The sequence below is a fragment of the Vulpes lagopus genome, chromosome 3 (genome assembly GCF_018345385.1).
Source record: "Vulpes lagopus strain Blue_001 chromosome 3, ASM1834538v1, whole genome shotgun sequence".
NCBI classification, from domain to species: domain Eukaryota; kingdom Metazoa; phylum Chordata; class Mammalia; order Carnivora; family Canidae; genus Vulpes; species Vulpes lagopus.
This window is the reverse complement of record NC_054826.1, coordinates 159,116,959-159,141,456: the sequence shown is the minus strand read 5'-3', so window position 1 is coordinate 159,141,456 and position 24,498 is coordinate 159,116,959. Positions and strand designations below refer to the sequence as shown.

At 40.0% G+C, this 24,498-nt stretch overlaps 1 protein-coding gene across 4 annotated transcripts in view; it reads left to right on the top strand.

Moving 5' to 3' along the window:
- The window catches only part of ST6GALNAC3 (ST6 N-acetylgalactosaminide alpha-2,6-sialyltransferase 3), a 507,075-nt gene that overhangs the window by 380,934 nt on the left and 101,643 nt on the right, over positions 1-24,498 (top strand). The window contains exon 4 of one of the 4 annotated variants that reach the window (XM_041747353.1): positions 8,209-9,520. The exons of the other annotated variants lie outside the window; for them this stretch is intronic. Coding sequence (XP_041603287.1) covers positions 8,209-8,287 — 79 coding nt within the window. The 3' untranslated portion in view covers positions 8,288-9,520. Of the gene's footprint in view, positions 1-8,208; positions 9,521-24,498 lie in introns of those variants that run through there. 4 annotated transcript variants of the gene reach the window in all.

Here is a 24,498-nt window from a genome sequence, read left to right as displayed (position 1 = left end):
GTTAACTACTCTGGGCCTTCGTTTTCTAATTGAAACTTAGGATGTTGGCCACACTGATTTTTCTGGGATCACTTCCCAATCAAATTTACTACAATGACTCCGACTGGACAGTCATCTCTCTAGATTTGGTTTAAAGATAAGTTCGCCTTGGAGGTGAGGGAAGGAAGTGAAGCGGTGTGAGGTGATTCCTCTGTGTCCCTGTAAAACAACCCGTCTGATATGTAGGCAGGCGCTATTCAAAACTTTTAAGTCCACCAGGCGCCAACCATGGTCCAAAGGGAGCTTTGTGTGAACCATGTTGAGTTCCCAGGTCTCATTTACGGAATGTAAAAGCTGCTTGTTAGCTATAGTGTGCCAGAGACTCCACTGTCAGTGCTGAGGCAGAAGGAAGTTCTGTGCCTCCGCCACTCTCACAGAGGGGCACAGAGGATCCACACCAGGCCTTCTGGCTCCCAATTTTATTTCAATTCTGGATTGGACATTGTCATTTCGATCTTTATTCGTTGTTTCAGTTTGTTAGTATCGTTATGTATCTGAGCTCCACGCAGAATGCAGATTTGCTCAAATGAATTCCCAAGAAGTTGTGGCAGGAGCACTTAGAACCATCCTGGGCAGACCCCTGTTATGCCACACACATGCACAATGTTCTCAGGGAGTCACACGGACCCTGCCTCTGAGCCTCCCTCCCCGCTGCCACTCTGCTACAACCCCAAGAGAAGCCACCCATCTTGACAGGTTTCTTTTCCTATGGAGCAAGAGGTATAATTAAATTGTGTCCCAGCAGTGAAGGTTCCTTAATGATGATGAGCCAAAACTAATTGTATTGATTTGTTTATTACTGGCTTAGGAGGCCCATCAAACAAATGGACTGAGACTATTTCCATATTCTTATCTGTTGGGCAAATGAGAAACAAATGACCTCTCCATATGCCTGCATCCTGAAGTCACTGCCCTCTAAGGCTGACTGCTCTGTGGCCGCGGGTGGGAGCTTTGTCCAATGCTGAGGCCATTCTGCTGGTTGCTGCGAAGAAACTGAGAAGTTTGGTATTCGTCCTTCTATGTTTCATTTATTTAGGGGGATTCATTTTTAACAATTATAATTTGGAGACTTGCCAAGGGGCCAGATGGTCTGTTTCCTTCAGGGGACCTAGTCATGAGTATTAATAACCCTAATTCAGGATTCTCTGAGGAAGGGGGAGCCACAGTATCTAGAATGGCAGGAAACGCGGAGTCACTGACAACACACAAGTTCAGTGAAAGAGACTGGTTCCTGGATGGGAGTGGGGTGTGACTGTGGGCAGCTGTGTGCCTATTGTATCTTCATGGTCTTGGGGAGTAGAGCCCATTGCCAGTCTCTCGTTCCACAAAGTAAGAGAAATGAAGAGGATCAGAGGAGTGTTCTGAAGAGATCAATGGTGAAGTCCAGGGCTGGAAATTGGGCCCATGTGGAAGAGAATCAAAGACATGGTATTATTTAATTTCAAAAGCATGAAGCCTGACCGTGGATGGTTGGTTGATATGAGGTGAAGGAACAAAACTAAGCCTGGTCCTTTCAAAAGATTTAGGAGAACATAGAAAGAAAACCAACATCTCTTGAGTTCATGTTCTGCTCCAATTCCTCTGCTAAGTGTCTTACACGTGTAGTCTCTTTAATTCTCTCACACACCTGGCAGGTAGATATTCATGTCCCATTCTAGAGAGGAGGCCACTAGGGCCCAGGAAGTTTATGTAACTTGCATAAAGGTGCCCAGCTGGTGTTGGTAGATTCAAAGCCAAGGGAGTCCACATCAAAGCTGTAAATCAGGAGATAAATACACATCTATTTCTCTCCTTTATATGTTTCCAATAGAGGACAGGGGAGTCCCATTCAGCAGCCCTACGTTTGCAATATTGAAGAGAATGGCACTTCCTTTCTCTCTCTCAAGAAAAAGAGAAGAGCTTCATCTAAAAGAGGAGAATATGGAGAGCCTGTGTGTCTTTGATCATATTGGTCAAGGGCAGGACCACAGCACAGAACCCCTCAGGCCATCCTCTGGCTGAGCTTTCTCTCGTGACCGATGCACCAGTCTGTCCTGCTCTGAGGACCTTGGCCCTATGACTCTTGGTCTCTGCATTTCTGTTTGCATCTGGTGCCAGTCAGAGGCATGTGACAAAGTGGTAGGAGTCCTTCCACATTACCCATTGACTTATTACCATCGTAAAGCTGATACTCTATTGGGATCACCAGTTGGCTGGTTCCTTCTGTCCTCACTTGTTCAGAACCCCTAGAGAAGAAGAGTGAGTCATTAGCTTTTTGGTTTTGGTTTTGTTTTTTTTCTACTGCTAGTCTCAATGACTGACATGATACATGGAAGAACTTTCTGAATGTGAGGTCATTAAGATGACATGATAGTTTACAGAGTCTGGGAGTGTTTAGGGGGAGTCTTAAACAGCAGGAGAAAGAGGTGAAGCTCTTTCCGAGCCTTGCTCAAAGCCTTGATTGAAGCTTGAAGTTAATCTGACAAATTTTCATTACTCTTTACTCATTCAAGGCTTTATCTTTGAGAAATCCAGCTTCTAAAAATACTTCACATTTCATCCTACATTTGCAGATATAAACTATTTTACCATTCATGTAGACCAGGTAGGGTCAAGAGACTTTGATAAACCTAGCCTCATTCAGTTATCCAGACAGCAGAAAGAAACTGAGGAGACAGAAGATAAAGTCTCCTCTCTGTAGAGGAAGAAACTTACTGAAGTGACATGTCAAGGTCACTTGGCTGGTAAGTGGCTAGATTGAGACTCTGGCCACTTTTCTGTGTTCTGACACATTAACTGACTGTCCTTATCAATAACAACACTGCACAACAGAAGACATAAGAAAAGCAATTGATGAATTTGGTTACATAAAAATACAAATCTTCTGTATAGCAATATTAATTAACTAATCAAACGACACAAGAAGATAAATAACAAATGGAAGAGTGATTTTCCCTGCTTGACTAAAGGTTATTTTCTTTAATACATAGAAAATTCTTACTTTAAAAAAAGAAGAAAGAAAGAAAGAAAGAAAGAAAGAAAGAAAGAAAGAAAGAAAGAAAGAAAGAAAGAAAGAAAGAAAGAAAGAAAGAAAGAAAGAAAATTCTTACTATCAATAAGAAAAATATAAACAACAACAAAAAAATAGGCAGGGAAGGTAAGTAATTGGTCAATGGCCATGAAAAGATACTTAAACTTATATGTAATTAAATACCACCTAGACATCATTTCTGACTAACTGGAAATAATTTAAAAGTTTTTAAAAAATATTTTATTAATTCATGAGAGACACAGAGAGAGAGGCAGAGACACAGGCAGAGGGAGAGGCAGGCTCCCTGCAGTGAACCCAATGGGGGACTCGATCGCAGGACCCCAGAATCACAACCCAAGCCAAAGGCAGACACTCAACACTGAGCCACCCAGGTGCCCCAATAATTTAAAGTTTGATGATATGAAACATTGGTGCAGGATCTGGGGGAAATCCCTTGGTGGGAGTGTAATTTGAAACTTTCCTGGAGGGCGTTTTGGCAATATTTATTTAACCTCTTAGTAATGCTCATAATGTCAGGTAGAATGTGAAAGTAGGACCCCATTACCAGAAATAAAGTATACACAAAGCCCAGAGGATGCGTTTGATCTGCCCATCAAGTCCCTTTATCAGACTACAGGGTTCAGCTTAGAAGAATATCAGACAACCTCTGCCCTGATCTCCTTTGCTCTGACTTTTCTAACCTCTTTCCCTGGTTCTTTCCCTTCCCAGCTGGTCTTTTTATCTTTCTAGTCTTCCCCCAGATTTTCAGCTTCCAGTTTCTCAATTCTCTTAGATCCTCCCCTAGTGGGGTCCCATGTGTCCTGGGCCTCCGCAGATGGCAAGAGGCCTTATGGACTTGAGAGTAAAAATATATTAGATAATAGGACCTCTCCTTTGCTTATCTTGACCATCACTTATAGTGCAACTCAAATGCGCTGACCTAATAGGAATTCCCTCTTGGTGCACAAAAGAGAAAAATAAGGAAGGAATAGAAAATTCGATTTGACTATAATATAAATTCACCCAGAAATTACACTTAGCGGAATTTATTCTGTAGACAGACTTGCAGGAGTGCATGAGATATATCTGAAGAAATCATTAATCTGAGGCAACATTGTTTGTAATTGCAGAACATAAAATATAAATGGCTGTCAGCAGACTAGCAAAGTAAACCCGGGTGCCTCTCTCTTATGGAATACTAGGCAGCCCTTAACACTAGATCTTCCATTATACTTAGAGAAAGTCTTCTAGAATAGAAAGTGGTCTGTCTTCTCCAACGTGAAGATTTTAGTTTTAAAAGACTGGCCAACCTCAATGTACATGCTTGTAGAATTACAAATGAAATTGTGAAGTGGCTGCTTAGATTTATTAACCTAGTTACACATTCACATTAAAGATCACATATCGTATGACATTATTTTGGAAATACTTCCACTTTCTGCATTTCTTGAATAAGTATTATTTAAATGTTTCAGATGCATCTTTAACAAACCGGAGCTCTTTTCTGAGTCATCTAGCACATGTTTTTTCAATGTACATTTGACTTATTTCCATCTGTTACTTGAGAAGCGGCATTTGTTTGTCCACAGACGATGTTCCACTAGAAATCTTCTCCCAAACTACAAGTCCCTGTCACAGAATGTGAGGAAAATTGTTTTTGTATCACTCATCATGTAGGGGGTATATGTAGGATTTCACAACACAACCACTTATTCTGTTGCTTATTAAATGATCTCTGAATGGCCTCTTTAGAATCTCAAGCTTGAAATTTTGAGTTCTTACCCCCAGGAATGAAGATGAATTTGTGATAAATTTATTTTCCCTCTTTGAATCAATCCCAACAGATAACCTCTAATAAGCATCTGGAAGGACTGTTGACTGAGTTTGTTTCAGGCTAATGCATCTTTTCCAGACAACAAACTTCTGTCCAAAATTAAATCCTCCCATAATTTGAGAGACTTTGCAAGAAGCCAAAGAATATTATGCTTTTTTTTTTTTTCTGAAGGATAATTTGGGGGAAGTAAGCGCACCTTTTGCATTGCGTTGCATTGATGGAATATACATGTAAAAGATGTGGAAAAAGATCCAAGATACATTTTGAAGTAAAAGAATAGGTTGCAGAATCATATTTACAGTGAACTCAGTTGTACAAAAGGAAAAGGTGACACCAGCAAACATCTATAATCGTATACGACCACATATTCATAAACCTTTTCTGTAATAGTGCATAGTGATTACTCCTAGGGTGGTGGTGGAGATCCCCAGGAAGAGGAGGAAGACATATATTCTTCTCTTTTACTGTTTTTCCAGTGTTGGCAGTGAAGTGTTAAATGAAAATTAATTTAAAATGCACTCCTTTCCTCTTCCTCTCTCCCCTCTGCCTCTTCCTTCAAGCTGTTTCTTATTTAGAGTTTTGCTTGCTATTACCTTGGGCCAAATTAAACCACTGACCTCCCGGTAGAAAAGGCCAGAGCCTGTTCAATGACTCTAGCCCATTTCCCATCCATTCTCCACTGTAGGCTCTCACCAAAGCCCGGGTTATGCTCCACGTGTAATTTGTAAATCCCCAAACACATAGACGATGAGTCTGCAAGGCAAATGATTCAAAAGGCAAGGTCCTTATCCCAGGAGATTAGACTCCAAGTCACACAAAAACCATTTTGAGTTTTTTTCTTTTGCTGAAATAGCAGTAAAGGAGGTCAGTTTGGGGAAAATTGACTGGAAGAAGCAAATTTCATGAGATGAGTAAAGGAAATGAACAAAACATGCTTGATGAACAAGCTAAATTAATGAAACCAAAGATAGAGAAGCAGGATATCAAGACAGCCCAAGCGAATGAGCCCCAAAAGGAAGACAGAGGAACAAAGTTACAGAAGCTTCAACCGAAGAACAAAGAGAAAAGGGACCCAGTGTCTACTTGAGTGCACGCTATGAAATAGGAGCCTTATTGCCTCAGTTCCGCATGAAAATCCCTGGCCAAGAGTGCTAAACAATACAAGTTTCTTTTTCTCATATAACAAGCAGTCCGGGTATCGGCAGTCACTAGAATTGGTTTAGCCAATCAATGAAATCAGAGCTTTGCATCTGCTCAGCATCTCAATGATGCTTCAGCTTCCTCGAGGTTCCCACAATCTGAGCCAACTGTGGCAGGGTCAAGCATCACATCCTCCCACAACCCACCTCCAAACCTTGAGCCAAAGAGGGACACAGGGCCATGTTTCTCCACCTCTTCGTTAGGGAAAGGTATCTTGCTCAGAACCCCCAGCAGTGTCCCTTAGACCCTCGTTGGCCTTAGCTGTGTCACGTGCTCAACCTATTCCGGGGACTGCATCCACATTCTTGAGAGCCAGGGATCTCTTCCTGACACCTAAGGAAAAACCCGAGCTCTGTTAGCAAATAGGAAAAGGTAATGGTCTTCAGGGAAATGACCAACAATGTCATTAATCCTCTCAAAATAACTGTTTGAAGCTAAGTATTATTTTTTAAAAAGATTTTATTTATTTATTTGAGAGAGAGATGGGGAGAGAGCATGAACGGGGAGGAGCAGAGGGAGAGGGACAAGCAGACAAGCTGCTGAGCAGGGAGGCCCATGCGGGGCTCGATCCCAGGACCCTAAGCTGATGACCTGGGCCGAAGCCAGATGCTTAACTGAGCCACTCAGATGCCCCTGAGGTTAAGTATTTTTATTGCCATTTGTATTAGTTTGCTAAGACCGCCACACAAATTACCACAGAGTAGGCTGCTTTCGCAACAGAAATGTATTGTCTCACAGTTCTGGAGGCTGTAAGTCAGAGATGCAGATGTTGGCAGGCTTAGGTCCTTCTGAGGGCTGTGAGGGAAGGATCTGTTGTTCCAGGCTTGTCCTTCCCCTGTGTCTTCACATCCTCCTCCTTCTATGTGTGTCTCTGCACCCAAATTTCTCCTTTTTATAAGTTGTATTGTATTGGAGCCCACCCTAATGACCTCGTTCTAATTTGATTGCCCCTCTAAAGACTCTGTCTCTAAGTAAGGTCACACTCTGAGGGATTAGAGGTTAGGATTTCACTCTAAGAACTTTAGGAGGGCACAATTTAGCCCAGAACGTCATTGGACAGAAGAAACTAAGGAGAAGGGTGGTTAGATAACTTGCCTAAGACCACAAGCTCTCCAAGTCTAGGTCTGTTTTACGACAAACTTGTGTTCTTCCCACTGTAACACAAGACAACAAAAGTTAATATATGAAAAATATGGTGAGTAAGCAATATCTTAATGTGTTCAGTACATGTGACATGTGATAAAGGGAGACGTGAAAAAATACACACACACAACTAAAACATTCGAATTAGTATCTCAGTGTAGAAATAGTTTAAATTATAATTGTAGATCAGATATTATGTAACAGGGTGTAAAAGGGTGTATGCTTTAAGCTCTATACACTAAAATAAATAAAGCCAGTGAGAGAATTCGAGGAGGTGGGGCAGAGAGAATCTGGCCCACAAACACTGCCACAAAGCAGGACTTCCCAAGGGTAAAGCCATTCAGTGGTGTCTTAATTACATCTGCAAAGACCCTTATTTCATATAAGGTCACGTTCTGAGGTTCCAGGTGGGTATATTTTAGGGGGCCACAACTCAACCCACTACAGCGTTGAATCGAATATCTTGAGTAATGGATGCATAATTAATGTAGCATCACCATATTTCGTATGGATAGTTCTGCATTCATAACTACATGAAAGTTAGCTATATTTAAAAGTATGCAGAAATGTAAATGCAATAGGTCATAAAATAAAGATTCTAATCTTATCAAGAGAAAAGAAAAATGTAAATGCAGATGAAACATTCACAGAGCATAGAAAAAAATAATAATGGGTGCTCAGAGAACATTTAGATGCATATGAGAGAGGGTATTTTTGGCCTTTCACTGTATGGAGTCTTAGATTAGAAGGGACCTAACATAATTTGTGATCCAGTGGCATAACAGATTATATTACGGTGAGATTTTACTGTTCCCGGAGCTCTATTATTTGCTATTTGAACTTCTCTAAAGTATTAAGCGATACTATCTATTGGTATTGATACAAGGCACTCAGTTATTTTAAAAAGACTTAGACAATAGAGAGATGTTCTGATGTGGGAAGCATTTTTAATAGGCTCACATCCACTGCCGCTCTTTTCCAGCTTACGTCACGGTGGCCCCTGCAAGAACAGAGGGCTTAGAAGCCTCTCGTCCTTCCCCCGCATCCTGCGATCCGCATAGGCAACTCCACCTGGCCAGCGAGGAAGTGTGTCTTCTTACAGCACAGGCCTACTAAGCAGAAAACAATTCTCCATCCCAAAGCATGCCTGGATATTTTCTGGTTCCTTAAGCAGCAGCGTTATTTTCGATAGTGATGTGCTAATTAGCATATTTAGCCAAGAAATGGGAGGCCAAAACTTGATTGAAAAATCGAGGGTCATACGTCAGATAACATTTAGACGTGTAATCAAACTAGAGCTTGTCGTGCATCCTCTGTTATTGACACCACGGGGAGTGGTTGTTGTTCACTTTATTAAGAGATCCAAGGAAAAAGCAAGTCTGGGCCCCAAATTGGCAAGGCTCAGTCGGCCTAATGTGAGAATCTTATTTCCAAAGCAGCAAGGACTTTGATACATTTAGATGTAGAATCACCTCCACATCCCTGGAGAAGCAGAGCTAATCCCTCTGGCTGTGCGTCGCTTAGAATACGTTATTAGTACCGTGTGTTAAGTGCACTGGACATAGAGCTCAGCATGGAGGGCCTCAGGCTTCACTGTCATGAATCTTCCACCTTTAGCTGATCCTAACAATCAGAAATAATCTTACAATGGACATGTGGCGCCGCACGGGCAGCGGAGGAAGCAGGGCCACTTCATTTCAGTGCCAGGCACAGTGTTGATTTGACCGTTTGTACTTGTCAATAGCTGCTGAGGGCGACCTCCTTATTTCACGGCAGAGGAAAAAATGAAATATGTTCAGCTCCCACCTTGAGACGTAATCATAATTTAATAATGTGCTGTGTAGGAAACATGGGTTTTATTTGACGCGTCACATGCTAATAAACTCCAGAGTGCTGCTGAGCCCTTGGAAATGGAGCCGTGAGAGCCAGATGGTCTTCTGCTTGCATTGGGTGGTACCCTGCACCCCGCTGAATCGCGGGGCTCTTGCAAGGCTTTATTAGCTGCTGTAAACCCAAGGGGAGAGGACAGCTACTTCTACCGCTGAAGGCCGACGGAGGTTCAAATGGGGTAGAGCCACGTCACATTAAGATAGAATCGAGGATGAAGCCTCTTGTCACAGTAGAAAGGAGCCTGGGTCCATCCCAGGCGAAACTGTGAATGATTTCTTATACTAAAACCTCATCTTTCGGGGATCCCTGGGTGGCTCAGGGGTTTAGCGCCTGCCTTCGGCCCAGGGCGTGATCCTGGAGTCCCGGGATCGAGTCCCATGTTGGACTCCCTGCATGGAGCCTGCTTCTCCCTCTGCCTGTGTCTCTGCTTCTCTCTCTCTGTGTGTGTGTGTCTCTCATGAATAAATAAATAAAAATCTTTAAAAATAAATAAATAAAAAATAAAACCTCATCTTTCCATTAATGGTCCCTTTCTTTCTTTCAGTGGCACAGTAAACAGATTTTCATTGCCCAGAGGCTCTCCTTGGCCCCGTGTTACCAACATGCAAAACCCTCCCTGGGTCGTGTCACATGCCCCAGACCTTCTCAACTCATGCTCTAGATACATTATTGAGCAACTACTGTGTTTGACTCTCCATTGGGAGACATACAGGGGACTATAGTCACAGCGCTTTTCCTTCCAAGGAACATTTATCATTCAGGGAGGACCTCAGTGCCTTTTCCGAAAGAGAGACTGGTAGTGGGGATTTTAGGTCCATGGCAGGTGGCTTAGGTAGTAGAGAGAGGAGGCTGCAGACATTTTGGCTAAGGAGGTTTGGATTAGGGGACAGCAGTCGGATTGTGTCATAAAGGCAATTAGCTGTCATCTCTCTGGGGAGGACAGGTCCTGGAGAAATGACTACAAGTCTGGGGAAGTAAATATATATGAATGTTGATGTAGCGGAGCAGAGCCTTGGAGCACGCATGGAAGAGAACAGAAATAAATATTTTAGGTGAATGTTCCTTTGGAAATAATGAAAAATGACACGCTGTTGGATCCTGGCAGGGTTTTTTCGGGAAGACGCGAGCAGGATTAAGCAAATGCCTTTGCTGTTCATTATTTGACAAACAAAACAAAGCCTAAAATTCTGGGCAGTCCAGGCCTGTGTCTCTCAGGGACAGCTGCTGGTTTTGATACTGTCAGTTCTAAGTAAAGAGGAGGTGGGGCCGGAGGGAGAGGTGGCTGGAGGAGGGAACGTGGGTTACGCCACCTGTGACACCACTCGGGAAAGGACGTGGGGGGGAAATTCTCATTCATCCCAATTCTTTTTGTTTTTATTTATTTTTAAAGATTTTATTTATTCATTCACAAGAGACACAGAGGGAGGGGGGCAGAGATAGACTCCTTTAGGAAAGCCTGATGCAGAACTCGATCCCAGGACCCCGGAATCACGCCCTGAGTCAAACACAGATGCTCAACCACTGAGCCACCCAGGTGCCCCTTCCTTTTGTTTTTAAACAGCTTTATTAAGATGTAATTCACATGCCATAAAATTTGCTCACTTAAAGTGTACAGTTCACTGGCTTTAGTGTATTCAGAGGTGTACAGTCATCACCATAATTAATTTTAGCACATCTTCATCACCCCAAGATGAAGCCCCACACCCCTTAGCTGCCACCCTTCAGTCCCCTAACCACTAGTCCTGGGAAACCATGAATGCACTTTCTGTCTCTATGGATTTACTTATTTTGCATATTCCAAGTAATCTGAATCATACGATCTGAGGTTCTCTGTGACCAGCTTCTTGTACTCAGCATCATGTTTTCAAGGTTCACTCATGTTATAGCAAGTATTAGCGCTTCGTTCCTCTTTATGGCTGAATATGTGGATTTTACTCATCAGCCAATAAATATTTGAGTGAGTCATTTCTACTTTTTGGCTCTTATGAATAATGCTGCTGTGAACATTCATACATAAATGTTTGTGTCGACCTGAGTTTTCATTTCCTTTGGGTACATAGCTAAGAGTGGAATTCCAGAGTCCTATAGGAGCTCGATGTATAAACTTCTGAGGAAGCATTAGGACCACTTATCAAAGCAGCTGCATCATGTTTTATTTTCTAGCCAACAATATGGGAAGGTCCCGATTTCTCCACATCCTTCCCATTACTTGCTATTATCTGTCATTTTCTGTATAGCCATCCCAGTGGGTGTGAAGTGGTGTCTCATTGTGGTTTTGATTTGGGTTTTCCTCATGGCTAATGATGAGCGTCTTCACGTGTGCTTATTAACGCCCTTCGTGTCTTCATCTTGACTAAAAAACTTGACTTGAGGAGATTTGGCTCAGTACAAGGAGATGTGATAGCAGAATGGTTTCAACACTAACGTCTGTGAATAAAACAGCCCCCCCCCCCCCGCCCGACTCTCTGCAGAGAGACTTAGGGAGGCTGCATCACGTTTGAAGTTTGTGACTTGGGCCCTAGCATTGCTGAAACATGACATCCAGAAGCTGCCATGCGAGCATGTGCAGCTGAGAAAGGAATCCAGGAGAGGAATCCAGGAGAGGGAGAAGGGCCACCAACCAGGGACTGAGCTGGACCCCAGATTTCTAAGTCAACACCAGGTAGCGATCGATATCCCCTGGTGTCCTTTTGTTCTCCCCATTTTATGCTCTAACATTTTATAGATTTTGGAATACGGTATCCTTTTTCTACATTAATAAAAAGTTGAAAAACTTCAAATGGTGTCTGAGACATCTCATTGAAGAACCAGTAAGAAAGTCTTTCGGCCCTATAAAAATGTTCCGAAATTGGCAGGATACGCTAGATGGTGAGCATGGAGCATCAGCTTAGTGAAGACAATGTATGTTAAGAATAAATACTTTACCAAGTAGGATAGAATTCTCTAGGTCTGAGTTCCTTCTAATTTAAGAGTCTAAGAATTGAACAGCTTGTCATTTTAAAGCTCATTAGGGAATGGGAATGTTATTATTTATTCTGGGAAGACCAACAGAGTTCTTCTTCAGTTGTTGATACAGCATGAAATTGTTTGAATCCTGGTAGCCTAAGAAAGTATCTTTCATCACTGAGTGCAGCCAAAGGAAAAAAAAAGGGTTGGGGGAGGGGAACGCCTGGGTGGCTCAGTGGTTGAGCATCTGCCTTAGGCTCAAGTCGCAATCCCGGGGTCCTGGGATCAAGTCCCGCGTCGGGCTCCCCACAAGGAGCCTGCTTCTCCCTCCGCCTGTGTCTCTGCTTCTCTCATGCTTCTCTCATGAATAAATAAATAAAATCTTATAAAAAGGAAAAAAAAAAACAAGGCAAAAGAATAAACACAAAATGATAGATGAAGAAAAGAGAAGGGGAACATCCAGTATACACTCAAAGAATAGTTCCAAAAATATTATAGGAATTCAGAGAACTGGCTTGGGTTAAGTTGACTTTTATATTAAGAATAGATGGAAATTTACAATATTGGGATTGTTTGGGATGATACTATAGTAATATCTTGGTTAGAATCATTAAAAAATGAGGATCCATGCTTACTCTGACACTAAAATGTACGAGCAGCTCTTGAGATGTTGAAACTACATCAAAGGGAACAAATAAACTGAAAATTGTTTGTACTGATGAGAGTTGAGTTAAGGGAATGTATTAGTTTCCCATTGCTGATGTAACAGATTACCACAGACTTAGTGGCTTAAAACAACACAGATTTATTTTCTCGCAGTTGTGGTGTTACAAGTCAACTCCTAACTCTCTTGTTTCCCTTTTTTTCTTTTATAAATATCCTTGTAATTGCATCGGGATTGAATAATCCAGGATAATCTCTTCATCTCAGGATGCTTAATTTAATTACAATTGCAAAGTCCCTTTTGCCATGTAAGGTAACATTCACAGGTTTCAGAGCTTAGGATGGAGACATCTTTAAGGATATTATTCTACCTATTACAAGGAAGAAGGGATTTTCTCAACCTTTTGAATATCAGTCTGGAGATGGTGGAGAGTGTATTTCTTTTGTGAGCGCTAAGCCTGACTCTCCAGAGCACAGTTACAACATGGCAGGCAGGCATGATAGAGCATCCGCTGCTGATGAAATCACAGGCTTGGATGGCGTCGATTTTCCCATGTTGGAGTAAGAATCACAGCCTAAATATGTAGGACATGATTTAACCCACAGCGCACTAGGAACTCTGGACAGGGACTTTTGAAAGGGTGTTCATATTGAACTTTATTTATTTTCAACTTGGAGGTATGATTTTCAGCTAAAAATAATCTGTGTAAGGTATTGTGGGTTTCGGTTCCTACTCTTCACCAAAAACACCTTGAGGACCCAGTGCAAGGTAGTTTGCTGGGTGCTAGCGAAGGTAACACAAATGAGACCCAACCCTAGAGTCTAGCAGCCTGCCGCCAGGGAGAGCGCATATGACCTCAGAGTACGTCACGATGGGAACAGCGGAGTAAGCCACGGCACCAGAGAGAGGGCTGCTGAGGAAAGGATGGTCCAAGAAGGGGGAGCAGAAAGTGTGCAGGAGTACGGAGAACCTGGTGGATCCAACAATAATAATACCCAACAGTTGTGTGGTGTTGACTACACATCATTCACTGGTCTAAACCCTTCGTATGTATGAACTCATTTAATCCTCAAGTCTGCCGAGTTGGCTTCCCAGATGGAGAATCTCAAACACATAGCCACTCACCCTACCACCTGTTGCTACCACTCTAGATCAGGACGTAGGGTCTTTCTCCTAACTGGTGTCTTTGCCCTCTTCTCTTATCCCACCCAGATGAGCCATTTATAAAAGAAATCTAACCCAGCAACTTAAAACCCTTCAAATCTTGCCCAGAATGAAACAAATTCTCCACTTCTCCATTCAAACCCTCTAGAATGTAACCTCAGTCCACTTCTCTGCCCTCACCTCCATCCTCTCCTTCCCTATTCCCTCTTACCATTGACATCCAGAAAGAATGGGTTCCATCCACTCAAACAGGCCATTGTGCTGTTTCACATCATCAACCTACCCTCCTCTACCATCCAGCCTTCCCCCACGTAAATCCTGCTTGTTCAAGTCCCACCTTAAATGCCTACTCCTCCTCAGGACTTCTTTGCCAGTCCTCTCCACCCCCACCTGTGTACAGCACCCCTGCTCTCCTCTCCCATGTGCCCTGAACACAGCTCTGGCGCTTATGCCTCTACTCTCCCTGATAGATTCGCAGGATCTTTACAGCAAGGACATGGGATTCTCACCTCCCTCTCTTCGGCCCTTGGCCAGTAGTTGGCACATAAATGCCCTTTGGCCAATGTTTGTTAAATTCCACTAAACTGAACAGGAAGCCGTCTCCCCTTTGTGTGGCTGCGCCTTTTTGACATTCAGAGAGTGGCGGTACAACCGTGGGTGATTCGAGGACACTTAAAAATGGAAAGGGCTCCACATGGAAGGCCTCTTGAATGTAGTGAAAATGAATATCAAAATCAATACGCCGTTCAGTTTAGGGATATGAATAAATGATTTCAATTGAGTTGAATTTTCCTCTCCACATTAAGTGGTGGAACAAAATGAATTATTAGATAATATATTCGAAGTAATAGCTCTCTCCTGACTCCTCCAATTTGTTTGTACTTCTACAGACCTACGTACTGTGTGTGTCATGGCCATCTGAGAACTGTTTATCTCCCTTAACCTTCTAAAGGGCAGGGACCATGTCTTAGGCTCCAAATTTGGAGTGATCTCCTGGTGCTAGTGTCTTCTTTCCTCTGGGCTAATGTAACATCATTTCTTTTTCTTTAAATGATTGTTTTTAGGGCAGCCTGGGTGGCTCAGCGGTTTAGCGCCGCCTTCAGCCCAGGGCCTGATCCTGGAGCCCCAGGATCGAGTCCCACGTCGGGCTCCCTGCATGGAGCCTGCTTCTCCCTCTGCCTGTGTCTCTGCCTCTCTCTCTCTCTCTCCCTCTGTGTGTGTGTGTCTCATGAATAAATGAATAAGATCTTTAAAAAATAATAAAAAAAAATAAATGATTGTTTTTACATGGAAACCTCACAGTTGAATATTATGATTTTTGTGGGGGTAGAGTTTCATAATATGGAAAATAGAATTTTAAAATGTGAAGGATCGCCTTCACCTCTCCTCCAAACCCACACTGCTTCCCATGGGCAACCTCAGGTAAGAGCCCCGCCCTTTACCTATGCACGTACATAATGTGCACACGCCCTGACTTTCCTGGTGTCTGTTCTTTCTGCTGCTGCTGCTTCTTAGACAGAATCATGCTGTCTGCCACTTGAGTTGTTTTTTAAGTGGTATCTAACAATAGGTTTTGGAAATATCCATATATAGACATACACACATACGTCCACATATAAATCTGTGTATACATGCATGTGTATATGTGCACTTTCTTCTTTCTCTTAATATTTGCTTTGATGGATTTATGGTCTTTCCTTTTTGATTTTGTTGCTTAAACTGAGTTGGGTTTCAATAACTGGCAGTTTTCAAAATCTTTTTTTTTCTTTTTTTCTATCACTGAATATATGTGACTTTTGTGTAAATGCAAGTGTTTGTTTAGGAGAGATTCCTAGAAATGAGGTTGCTAGGTCAGGGAGTATGTGCATTTTATATTTTGGTAGCTACACATGGAGAGATTGCTTCCACAAGGGCTGTGCCTGCATAGCATCTGAGGTTGCTCTTTTCACCACATTTTCAAAACTACTAGCAATCTTTTTCACATTCGCAATCAAATGGGCAAAATATACCATCTTCTCAGTTTAATTTTTATTCTCATACTGGTGAGACTGTTGAATTTTGCATACGTTTCTTAGCCCCATGTATTTCTTTTCTTGTGAATGGTCTTTTGTTCAGACGTCTATTGGCTTATTCATCTTTATAATTTTTTAGAAAGAATTCTGTGTAAAATGAATAGTAAACAATTGTATATTATACATCTTATAGGTATCTCCTCCTAGGTATCTCTTAATTTTGCCCATCACAGCCCTTCCGATATAGAAGTTTAAAATGTTTATGTCATAAAATTCGTCTTTATCCTTGTTTTTTTCTAAGTCCTTTTATCTTTTCTTTTTTAATTTGATATCTGCTGAGACAGATCCCAATTAATTATGGTTCAATTTCAAAGATTTCTTTGAGATCCTTGAACATTTTATTGTTCTGTATAAACTAACGAGTCCTCTCTTTTCCTATACCCTTCAACTCTTTGTCATGTGTGCTGTTTTGTAAGAGAAACCCTCATTTTGATCTTTGAGTTCATTATTCAATTTTCAACTATTCCGATTTATTAAATTTATGGTAATTCTGTTTTTAATTTCCAAGAATTCTGCTCATTTATTTTTCATAGAAGCCAGTGGCTTTTATCATAGATAATATATTTTTTAAATATTTATGAGATTTTTTAAAAACGTGTGTATATATACATATATATACTTTCTTTTGGTGTTTCTTCTGTTTACTTGTTTCCTTAGTGATTACTTTTGTTTGTTGAGTCGATGACTCTTTCCATGCTGCAGTTTCCCTCAAATGTTTAGTGTTTCATGCATGTTTGCTCATATTTGTATCTGAGGATCTTGATTGAAAGGTATTGATAGTGACATCTTATTTACTTAGCACAAATGAGAATTCCTATTGACCTACCAGCAAATACAGGCTCTCATAACAGGAACCTTAGTTCCAGGGACCGGACAAGAGAAGAGAGAGACCCAGAACTAGATGGGCTTCTCATTAAAGATAGTTCATAGCCCCTCATCTTGGCACAGAAGACTGTAAGCTACTAGAGGTACTTCTCAGAATTCCCACTTTATAAAGCTGTACTTATTGCTTAATCCTAAAAGGAGATATTGAAATTGGCTGCTCCAAGAGCAGCAGATTGGCATAAGAGACACACACTCACACACACACACACACTGATAAAAAATACCTAACCAGGGGCACCCTGTGGCTCAGTGTTTTAGCATCTGCCTTTGGCTCAGGTCGTGATCCCGGGGTCCTGGGATCGAGTCCCACATCAGGGTCCCCACAGGGAGCCTGCTTCTCCCTCTGCCTGTGTCTCTACCTCTCTCTCTGTGTCTCTCATAAATAAATAAATAAATAAATAAATATTCTTTTTAAAAAAATTACCTGACCAATGACACATAGTCTACTACTTCCAGCCTTCATTACTACTTCTCATTTGTGGCTAGTTGAGTTTCCTCTGGGAAAAAAGTCACTGATTTTTATGTGTATGGCTTACAGCAGAAATCTATTTTTTTCATATTGGATGCATTCAGATTTATGTCTTCATAGTAGACTAGCAACTTATTATGATATGACCTTGATTATCTCTAGTAATCCTTTTTCCTTAAGGTTATTTTGTCTGATATTAGTATAGATATACCAGTTTTCTTTGGTTAATATTTACATGGTACATGGCACCTCATTACTGTTGTTTGCCACATATAACTTTTTTTTAAAGATCATATTTACTTATTTGACACAGAGAAAGAGAGTACAAGCAAAGGGAGCTGCAGAGAGAGACGGAGAAGCAGGCTCCCCACTAAGCAGGGACCCCCCCCAACTTGGGGTTTGAGCTCAGAACCCCGGGATCATGACCTGAGCCAAAGGCAGGCAACTAAGCCACCGAGGTGCCCCACAGAGTCTGCAAATATTAATCTTTTACTTGGACTATTTTGTCCATTTATAGTTAATGTAGTTCATTGTACGTTTGGCTTATATCCATCATTTTATTATGAGTTTACTATTTAGCTCATTTGTTTTTGCTTTTTTATGCCCTTTGGTTTTTGGCCTTCTCTTGGATTTTTGCCATTCAATTTTTTTCTATTTTATCAGTTTTACATTTTTAAGCAAATGCTTAATGATTAAAAGATCGAAGTATTCATCTCTGACTTATTACAGCCTAATACAAATGATGATTTTTTACCTTTTCAATAATAACAATAGAACTTTTGTACCATCTAAATTCAGTTATATTTATTTTTGCATTGCTACTAATTTTTCTTTCTCCATTTCCGTATTTTCCTCTATGATCATACTCCTTTTGCATAAGGAGCTTCCTTTGATATTCCTTCTAGTGCAATCTTATTGACAATTGTCTTAATTTTTGTTTTTCTGAAAATGTTTTTATCTCCCCTTTATTTTTGAGGTACATTTTCACAGGTATAGAGTGATAAGTTGACAGTCATTTTCAGCATTTTTAAGGTATTATTTCATTGTCTTCTGGCTTACATCATTTCTATGGAGAAATCACCAATTTCCTAATTGATGTTCCTTGAAGATTGTGTCTTTTTTTCCCTCTCTGGTTGCTTTTAAGATTTATTATATTTATCTCTTGAAAAATGCATTTTTCTATCATGTGCCTTAATGATTTTTTTTAAATGTTAATTCTGCTTATAATTTGCTGAGTATTCTGAACTTGTGAATTAATGTTTTTCTTCAGTTTGGAGGGTTATTTTTTTGCCACCATCTCTTCAAATATTGTCTCTTTCTAATTCTTCCCTCTCTTTCTGATGTATCCATTACATATCAATGTTATACTATTTCTCTTTTGTTCTATTCTTGCCCCCTACCCGTTCTTTTATCTCTCTGTGTTCCATTGGGATCTTTTCAATTGTCTTCAAGTTTACTAATTCTGTGCACAACCCTGTCCAGGTTTTGTGTTATATGCATTAATTTTACCTTAAGATAGAATACTTTTTATTTCTGGAATTCCCATCTAATTCTTTGTATGGATTTTTTAGCGACTTTGCATTATATCAATTAAGCTAAGCTAAACTACATTTCAAGAGTACTCTTCCGTATGTGTTTTAAGTTCAAGTAGTACAAAAAAAAAAAACATTACATGCGAGTTTTGGAAGAATTAAAGCAATAGTCATATTGATTTATACCTCGAAGGTCATGAAGTAACATCAGATGCTATTGCATCTCACACACATTGTCACTGATCTGTTGGCTCATCTCATTAATGTTGGGCAGCAGCTAGGTCTTCAGCTTCCTTTCCTATTTCAGCTTCTCTGAATCCTCAGCCAGATGTATTTTCAACCATGTGATGAAGAGTAAGAACTTCTTGTGCATGACAATTGCCATATAAATTAGAGGCAGTGAAAAACTGGCATGCGTTTTAGTCCATCTTAATGTTTTCCCACTCATTCTTTTGGATACCAATTTATTCTCACTGTCCTGAACTTTATATCTTTTTTTCCCCAAATACTTAACGGTTTAGACATGAAGCTCCAGTATAAAATACAAAGACATCCACTGTACAGTGAATTTTTAACCAGCTGTCACAGTTGTGTAAGGACAAATCCCTATAATGAATCATATATATATATGTATATATATATGATTCATTATATATATATATATACAGAGAGAGCATTGTTTATATATAATAATGCAATGTTTATATGTATGTAAAATATAAACAAGACTGGCTCAGATTCCAATTACATGATAAAAACTCCAACATTTCATCTTTCATTTTTCTTTCCTTATTCGTATTAATCAGGTTTTTAATAGTTCTTTAAACTGTCTTATCACCTATAAAGCTGTTTGTGTTGCCTATTTTTTCCTCTTGGTTTTCAGACACATGACTCATCCCTTAGCATGATTTTAATAAGTCAAGAACACTGAACATATAAATATGGAAGAAACTCCAGATATTGTGATCTTGCACTAGAAAATGATTATCCTTTCCTCTCCAAGGTAGATAGAGTGAAAGACTATCTTAAATCATTTAGGAAGGGGCCAGTTTTAGGCTAGATTAAAGTTTTTATTAAATTAAACTAAAGTTCAGGGGCACCTGGGTGGCTCAGTGGTTGAGCATCTGCCTTCAGCTCATGGTGTGATCCCAGGGTCCTGGGATCGAGTTCCACACCAAGCTCCCCACAGGGAGCCTGCTTCTCCGTCTGCTTATGTCTCTATCTCTCTCTGTGTGTCTCTCATGAATAAATAAATAAATAAAATATTTTAAAAATTAAATCAAAATAAAATAAAGTTCATTCTGTATCTGGTTTTCCCTGTCTCTAGTCCAGAGGCTTCCATTGCTTCCAATTAAGAGCTTGCTGTATTCACTATGTCCATTTACCCTAGCAGGTCTTTGTCATCTCAGTACCAGGAGACTGCAGAATTTTCCAGTTTACTTCTCAGAGTTTGTAGCTTACTTCTTAAGCCTCATATTTTGTGCACCTTCAGTATTTGGCACATATTTTGAGGGAGAGAGGATCAGTTCTCTCTTGAAGCTCCTCAAGTATCCAATTTCATAACTCCATCTCATCTAAGTTCCAAAATATCTATTGGTTTCTCTATCCTCAACAATGGCCCTCTGCCCAGTCAAAACCCATTTTCCTGGTCTACCCATGCAAGAATCAGCACAAGCTTCCAGGGAAAGTGCAGCTGAGGATCATTATTATACCTTTCTAAGAGTCTCCCCTTTTCATGCTTTTGGCCTCTCCAGATTTCATTATTTTGGCAACTGTGTATATCTTTAAACAGAGGATTTTTGTGTTTATTTTGCTTTTTAAAAATAATTCTTCTCAGCAGATGAGTTGGTCTACCAAAAACTACTTTAAGCTACATGGAACAGAAATGCCTGTCAATCTATTATTGTTTATGTCTTCCAAAATTCCTTCCCAACTGCTCTGCTGTTAGGATGTCTGGTTTCCTGTCTTATCATGGCTTTTATAATAGTTTGTTATAAGGTCATATCAGTAGTAATTTGAGAGGGAAGACAGGTTTACATGCACCTGCAGTAGGCCATCTTGAACTAGAAATCCCATAATATTTTGAACCTTCTGACCTATATATAATTCTCTGATTATTTCTATCTCTGTTAATATATTATAAATTTCTTAAAGGTAAAGAAAGACATGTTATTCATGTTCATGCTTGCCATAATGACATGTAGTGGTACTCATCATTGACTTCTTAAATAAATTACGAAGTAAATGAGTAAATGATCTCATGATGTTCATACTCAATGGCTTTATTGGCATTTTTCACATTATGAACTGTATTGCTTTTAACAACAAACAAAAAATTGTATATAATATTTAGAGGCAAATATTATGTTTCTTTACAGAACCTGATATGTTCTATGCCCTTAAACAAAACTTAAGCAATAATAAAGACAATTTTTTTCCAGCTTCTGGGATTTCTCAAAGAGAATCCTCTTAAAATGAAGGACTTTAATCACCTGGTCCCTTTAGATTTTTATAGTAGTTCAAGAAATATACTTTCTAAATTCCTGATATGTATGTCAGTTCTCTCCTAACACTTATTTCCCTTTAGAAAAGAAAAAAAATCACATGAAAAGGGAAATTGAAGAGAAATGTTACCTAGCACATAAAAAGTCTCACTTTTCAAAGATTATATTTCCATTTCTACATAATATACTCTCATTATGAAATCATCAGTGCATTTTTTAGTCATAAACAAGACACTGAAAAGAAAATGAATAGCAATGAAAATGGCTTTCTGGAAAGTGACATCTATTCCAATCTCAGAAAAAAATGAACCTTCTGAAATATTAATTGATCATAATGAGGAGGCCAAACTTTAGATAAACAGAGGAGCCAGGGAGTATTTCCCATAGGCCTGCAGTTTGTTGTGAAGGCACCTATGAACACTGGCTTTGAATTTAAATTTAAAAGTAAATAAAAATAGATCAGACTATCAGACTGTCAACTTAAAAACTTCAACTGGGAATGCCATGCTCTGTTCCTTTGCAATTCAAACAGAGTAGGAAGAAACATAATTGTACTAGAAAATAAAATTGCCATGATTCCTGGCCGTCAGAAAGGCATTTCAAAAATATCAGCCTCTGCTTTCTTCCCTAACTTAGAAATGAATTACAGATATAGGTCATCCCAGGAGCCAATGAACAAATGCCCAGTTATTTTGGCAGTGTTCCAACTCCGTCGAGAGACCCTTAATCCAATGTCTTTTTCATAACTGGTATAAGAGACAGAACCACAAAGTTCCAGTCCCGTTTAGTCTTCATATTCTGGACTTCTCCTTTGACTTTGCACCTGAGTATTTCATTTTCCATGAGGCTACTATTTATATAACTTGTTTGCAAGGAACAAAATTAAATTATTCAGCACAGCTCCTTCAAACACCAAACTTTTATTACCAGAGGCTTCAAATGGACAACTCTCTGGAATGGACCTAATAATGTGATGGAGTTAAATATGGAAGAAGACTTTCAAGTTCCATTCCAAGCTCAAGAGTAAATGCCAAAAACAATGATAGATTCAGTAGCTATACAGTTTTTCAGAGTATTCAGAAAGAGAGGCCTGAACTTTCTTCATCTTTATGTTGAATTGTGAGGTTGCCACCACTGTATTTGGAACAACATAAACTTAGAACAGTGAAGGCTCAACTTAGCCTTTCCTTTCCATGTCTTTCCATAATGGTAGGGCTTCCATTTTGTTTTTGTTTTTGTTTGTTTTTGTTTTCCCAGCATTTACCCTGTCCCTGTGAGACACAATATTCCCCACTTTTCTTAGTGGATTAGTGGGCACACAGCTTCCATTCCCAGCACTGTTTATCAAGCAGTAAGGCAAAATTACTTAGGCTCTGGTCTTAGAAACTTAAATACCTGCAGATACAACTTCAGGTAGTTTCGTACCTAAAGAGCAAGCTATAGCCCTTTCCAGATATTCATGCATGAAGCTCATTAACAATTTTCTTCTCTCAGTAACTGAAAATAAATCCCTTAATTTGAAGTGGCCTTAACACTAATGAGTCATGTCATTACTCTGAATCCTTTAAGTTGTTGGTTTTTTTTTTTTTTTTCATTGTCTAAGTGAGGTGGAAATTAAGGACAGCTCCCATTAGGTCTCTATATTTCCTGAAGCGTCTGCTCATAGTTACAAATTGATCCATCCTAAATATTTATTTGCCTGTAAATGTCATGGAGTCAACACTTCAGTTTAGATATTTTTCCCCCAAACACAAAATTTATTTTAAAAGTTCTGTCAATAACATCATTTGCAATTTAAATGCTTTAAAAATATGATCCTTCCTGCTGTGTTTTTGAATACTTCCTTCATATTTAATTGCTATAGACACTTTAGTTCCTAATTAAACTTTATTGTTTATGATGTTGCAGTCATTAATAGACATGATGGGGGGGGGATGGTTAGTTCTAGTAAGTTCTCTGGCTGCTAATTCTCGTCTGAATCTTAATACTTTCCATAGCTCTAATGAACTCATGGGGCTGAGAGGAGGATGAGTAGAAAGTGAAGCACAAAGCAAGTACATAGTTCATGTTTTTGAGGATTTACTAGACATTCTGGAAGACAAGCTTGAATTGGACTTGAATTGAATTGGACTCCTTGATTTGTAGGGGAGATTAGCTTAGAAATAGCACCTCAAACACTTGCAAGATGAATACCCTCATTTTTCAAGGCTCCTTTCTCCAACACATCCCCAGGTTTTGCATTGGTGACAGAGTGGAGCATATATTGCACACACAAAGCTTGCCTCATCCTCAGAGACCTAAATGACTTTTATTGTGAGAGAATGGAGACACTTGATGAATCTGATGGGGTTTGGTCATGGAAAGATTTGCTATGAACCATTGCACCAAGGTTGAAATGCCCAAGAGGCTGACAAGCTTATTGCCCATTTCAGAGATTAAATAGTTTTGGAAAAATTTTCTCCCCTGGCAGTTGTAATTGTGTCTGTGAAATAAGTGTTCATTCTGCTTGAGCACCGTGGTTTGAATGCTTCCTTCTATATATTCCCCCAGTGGATTGATTCTAAAAAGGTCTGCTCAGATTTCCCCCGTACCAATGCAAATTAACCCATGAACTTGATAACACGCTCCCCAACCCCCCACATCCTTGCCACGTCCCATGCTAATGGGTAATCAGAGACACTGCCAAGTCCCTTTATCATGGATTATCTTTGTAGCTGTTTGAAGACAGGGAAAGGAGCTGAAAAATCTTCCAGGTTAATGATGTGGTTATAGGAAATGGGCAAAAGCTACTGTCAGTAACCTTGGGAGTCTTGGGCTGCCAGAGGAGCACTCACGAGTAGATAAAGTGGTCTTTATTTGCTGGGACTTCCAAAGCATTTGGTAGGCCCTCAATTGCCCCCAAATAAAATAAGGTGAGGGTAACATCTCAAGAAGAGGGAAGAGGGTACATGCATAAAAACAGGTTCATCATAAACAGATCATCTATCCCCTGACTTTGTCCAGGGTCAACATTGCATATTAGTCTGCTAACTGTTGGACAGTGTCTGACCTTCGGGGTGATTTGGAACGTTTTTCTTTCTAGCCTGGGTGGATAAAGATCATTATGTGTTAACATAGACCAGAACATATTCCTCTTTCATACATAA